The 5061-nt window shown below is 40.2% G+C and overlaps 1 protein-coding gene across 1 annotated transcript; it reads left to right on the top strand.

Annotated features, from left to right (window-relative positions):
* The first annotated feature begins 1792 nt into the window (after positions 1-1792).
* LOC138177632 (olfactory receptor 51V1-like) lies at positions 1793-2740 on the top strand. The gene has a single exon (XM_069108845.1). It carries the CDS (start codon positions 1793-1795, stop codon positions 2738-2740), a length of 948 nt encoding a protein of 315 aa, XP_068964946.1.
* Positions 2741-5061: the final 2321 nt, after the last annotated feature.

The raw sequence follows: 5061 nt of genomic DNA, 5'->3' as shown, positions 1-5061 counted from the left end.
TTTACTACTCCTCTGGGCTGTGCTATAAGTGACCACAGGCACTCTATTCTACCTTGGAACTTGATCCAGGACTTTAACTCAATCTGCATAGGGGCAATGCAACAGAGCCGTGCACCCAGTGCCAGCACTCCTTCTAACCAATTGTCTGAACCCCTAACCATCTGTGGATTGAGAGCTCTGGAAGTCACAGCTGTAGCCTCTAATTTAGTCATCCCCAAGACCTTCTGCTGGATTTCTGGGGGTAAGGCGTCTGCTGCTATAGCCTGTGCTGGATTGTACTCCACTCTCACCCTGGTGGGACACACCTTTCCTACCAATGTTTTGCATTGCTCTGAGCTTGAAAATTGTTTCACCCAATCATTCTTGTGGGTTCTGCACCTCCAAACTTTGTTTCAAAGCTTTATTTTAAAAGTTATTTGGAGGGGAATTTGGGAGAGTTCAGTCAAGTCCATGCTTTTTCTCTGCCATATCGACTCCCACAAAATATTCCTAAAGGGGAATAATCAGACTAGGCTAAATTGCTAAAGGTTAGTTGATAATAAGGTCATGAAGGAATACAAGTTTGGCAGGAACTGAACTCACCTCATTGAAGACTCCACTAAAAGAAGCATGGGCTAGGAATTTACAAAAATGGAAGTATGAATCTGTCTCTCTTCCAGCAGGAGCTTGCTCTGAGAAGGCATCACAAATAGACTCCAGTTAGAAGTTGATATTATTGGATGAATCTCCTATCTGATCAGCCTATCCTGTCCTTCAATTCATCAAGGCACTGACTGTGGACCTGCTTCCCTTCATGGTATCCTAGTCTAAATTTTCTCCCTATCTTCTTTCAAGAAACTTCATGGATTCTGTGTCCAAGGTCTCTTTAATGGCTCATTTTCCTCCTTGTCTTCTTCCTTTGAAGGTCTCTGGACTAATGGAACTGTATTGCCACTCTATAGACAAATATTGAGAGTTAGCCACTAGTCTTGTGTAAAAAGACTGAAGAGAAAAGAGATGACAAATATCACTGGGGCTGCATTTGAGATATAGAACTTTCTAACTATGAAATGATCCTGCTAGCAACATTGACCCTGAGCATATACAGGCAAAGTACAGGGCCCAGCTCTCTTGTACTCATTCTAGTCAGTCAGTGCATACCTACATCTCCATAATTCCTTCTCTTCAATTAGTGGTGACCACTGTCTCCATACCATTGTAGTTTCAGGAACACCTCCAGGGAGCAGGATGATGTACATGAGGACAGCCCCTACTTGTACCAGTCTTAAGTTCAAATCACATTTTTATGTCAGGGAGTTCACCTTTAGGATTCTAGGCATTTAACGCCTTGGCCACTTTTCCTTCTCTTCTACTTTGGCCTATTATAAGTACTAAATCAGGAAAATTGCCCTTTGTGGACATTCACCTTCAAGTATTTGAAGGACTGTAATGTGGTACAAATATTAGACTTATTCTTCCTGACCTCACATGGTAGAACTTGGAGCTAAGGATAGAATTTGCACAGAGACACAGATTTCATTTTGACATGAGGTAAACTTGCTAGTGATAAGACTAATCTAACTGTGGAAGAGACTGCTTTGGAAAGCAATGGGTTCACTGGAGGGTCCCAGTTAGATGTTGGACAGCTAGCTACTTGTCCCCCACATAATAGTGATCATCTTTGATATGGTGCAAGTTGGTCTAGATGACCTCTGAAGTAAATTTTACCTCTGAGTTTTTGTGATTGTAAGAAGTTATTTTATCCTTTGTTAACAAGGGGGTATTTGCAAGGTTCCTCTACAAATCTGCCATCATGTCCAGTACACTGGGTATCAATTCCAGTTCTTCTAGCTTTCTGCTCACAGGTTTCCCTGGCCTGGAGTGGGCCCACCACTGGATCTCTATCCCTGTCTTCTCTGTATACTTGGCTGCCATACTGGGCAATGCCACAATCATCCACATTGTCCGCACTGACCCTTCCCTGCACCAGCCAATGTATTACTTCTTGGCGATGTTGGCAAGTACAGACCTAGGCCTGTGTGTGTCTACCATCCCCACAGTGCTGGGGGTTTTGTGGCTTGATCTCTATGGCATCCACCTCTATGCCTGTGTCCTCCAGCTCTATGTGGTCCATTCCTTCTCTTTCATGGAATCAGCCATGCTCTTTGCCATGGCCTATGACCGCTTTGTTGCCATCACCAAACCATTGAGGTATCCCACCCTGCTCACCAGCTCCCGGGTGGTGAAGATCACAGTAGTTCTAGGGCTCCGCAGCACCATGCTGATCATACCGCCAGTCTTAAGGCTGCTCTGGTTCTCCTATTGCCACCATAACACCCTCTCCCACTCTTATTGCTTGCATCAGGATATGATTCGTCTTTCCTGCTCTAATACACGATTCAACAGCTTGTATGCCTTGACTGTCATCTTACTCTCCATGGGGTCAGACTTCCTCTTCATCCTTCTCTCCTATGTCATGATCTTTCACTCTGTTTTGGCCATTGCTTCCTATAAGGAGCAGCTTAAAGCCTTTAATACATGTGTATCCCACATGCTGGCTGTTTTGTGCTTCTATGTCCCAGTGCTGGGCCTTTCAATTGTGCACCGCTTTGCTAGGCATTCCTCACCCATCATACACATTGTGATGGGCAATGTGTACATCCTCTTCCCACCTCTGATGAATCCTATCATCTACAGCATCAAGACCCAACAGATCCGCAGAGCTATTATCAGGATCATCTTTTTGAGACAGGCCAGATAATTAGAATCTCTTCACCTGGGAGCATACCATTCAAAGCAATAATTTGGTGAAATGTAGTAATAAAAGAACAAAAACTTTTTTCCTATAACCTTGACCTCATTCTCCCACAAATATAATGTATTTGTTGAGAAGAGAGTTAACAGATGTCCTGGATAGCCACAAAGAGGTAGTGAGAGAACACATAAGTTCTTCACACATGATTGGATGGAAAATTCATGTTTCTAACATTGCGAAGCAACTGATTGTCTTCTAGTGATTACATTTAATTACTCTCTTTTGGGGGTGTGCTCTTCATGTGTCATTGCTTTGTGCTGCTTTTATTAAGTATCACATTTTGGCTACAGTAGCTACTAACCTATCCTATTATTTTCAGGTTTACCTAACACACCATCCAACTTCCATTAGGACTATTGAGATTAGTAGACCTTTTACTCTTGAAGGAAAAGCTATTGATCTGTTAATCAGATCATTCTAAGACTTCCCCCATTCACTGTGGAGTTCTGTTGTTTTTTTGTTTATTATTGTATTAGCATACTTCTGCCCTTCAGGGAAGGATCTTAATTCTTTTCTATAAGATTTTTCAGTTTCTCATAGTACCTAAGTGACAGTTTTTAACTGCATGGCTATTCTGAGCACCACCCACTCCTCTCTCCTCCATCCATTGTGGTATGCTATGGTTAATAAGCCTCTCCCCATTAAGAGGAAGACTATATATCACTTTAGTTACTTCTTGCAGCCAATAGCTAATGACACTCTTCTTAATCAATTTGCTAGAAAAGCAACAGGTACCCAGGATAAGATCACATCCTATTATTCATTGAACTAATTTCTCATCTACTGTTTCCTTTGACTTACTCAGTTCAGTTCCAATATGACTTATTGTCATATACCTTCTCATACACCCTAATTATAAGAATCTGGATGAAAATGGTAAGAGACTGCTTTTTACCTTACTTTACCTTATGTGCCTTTTTTTGGCAGTGCCATTTGCATGGCAATGCAAATGAAAGTTGGAAAAGACTGAAAAAGCAATTTTTATGTTGTTTCCCTCCAGGAAAAAAATCAGTCTTTCCTCTCTCAATATTCTCTTTACACAAAAATGTTAAGTAGTAGAACTTTAAATACAATTGCCTGAATCACTCCAATGTAGAAGCCCTTTCAAGTTGATTCCTCCTAGTTCAAGCTATTCAACCAGTTCTGAATCTTATCTAGTTGTATAATTTTATGACCCACATTTTTTTCAATCTTCCCAAAAATATAATAAAAAACTATTAAATGTTTGTTAAAATCTGGATCATTTATATCCACAGCAATCCCCTAATCCATCAATTTATCAACCTGATCAAAAAACAAAGTAATGTTAGTCTGGTATGGCCCTTTCTTGAGAAAGACACACTGGTTATTTTTGATTAATGTTTCCTTTTCTAGATGTTCCCTAACCATTCCTTTATTAATACATTTTAGAGTTTTGCCAAAAATTAAAATCAAGCTCACTGAGGCATAGCATATAAATTCTGATTTTGAAAACTAGATAATTTGCCTAGTATCAGGAAAGGGAAAACTGCAGCCTCGAGGCCACATGTGACCTTCTAGGTCCTTCAGTATAGCCTTTTGAATGAGTCCAAGTTTTACAGAACAAATCTTTTTGTTAAAAGGATTTGCTCTGTGAAGTTTGGACTTTGTCAAAGGGCCACACTTGAGGACCTAAAGGGCCACATGTGTACTCGAGGCCACAGGTTCCCCACCCCTGACCTAGTTCAATCATTTTTATACCTCCCATTTATAATCATCTTTCAAAAATCACTGACTAGCAATGGCACAGTCATTGCATTTGTACAATCATTCAGAACCAAAAAAAAAATTATTACTGATATTCTGGATCAGTAATTTCTGGTGAATTAGATGGAATTAGATGAAAGTATAAATGACTAGTTTATCAAATTTGTAGGTGGCACAATGTTGGAAAGATAATTTGGATTTTCTCTTGCTCTTTCCTTTCTTATCTGAAATGCCATCTTCTTTTTATACACATTTCTTCAGTCCTTTCCTATCCAATAATAATGCTCCTTGGCAGAGAAAATGGACACAATCCAAGAGCTGAATAGATTGATTTGTCTGTTGCCAGTTAGCCTCACCATATCAAGTTTTAGCAGCAATTCTATATACTTATATCTGTCTACCCATCCATCTATCTATCCATCTATCCATCCATCTATCTATCTATCTATCTATCTATCTATCTATCTATCTATCTATCTATCTATCCATCCATCCATCCATCCATCCATCCATCCATCCATCCATCCATCCATCCATCCATC

This window comes from Petaurus breviceps, unplaced genomic scaffold, assembly GCF_028583685.1.
Source record: "Petaurus breviceps papuanus isolate PSGF00001 unplaced genomic scaffold, PetGlider_PUasm1.0 90444, whole genome shotgun sequence".
NCBI classification, from domain to species: Eukaryota; Metazoa; Chordata; class Mammalia; order Diprotodontia; family Petauridae; genus Petaurus; species Petaurus breviceps.
The sequence above is the reverse complement of the archived record's forward strand: the minus strand, read 5'-3'. Positions and strand labels throughout refer to the sequence as shown.

What these genes read in the sequence shown, in the direction of transcription:
- LOC138177632 (XM_069108845.1), top strand. Translation starts at nt 1,793, where the DNA reads ATGTCCAGTACACTGGGTATCAATTCCAGTTCTTCTAGCTTTCTGCTC.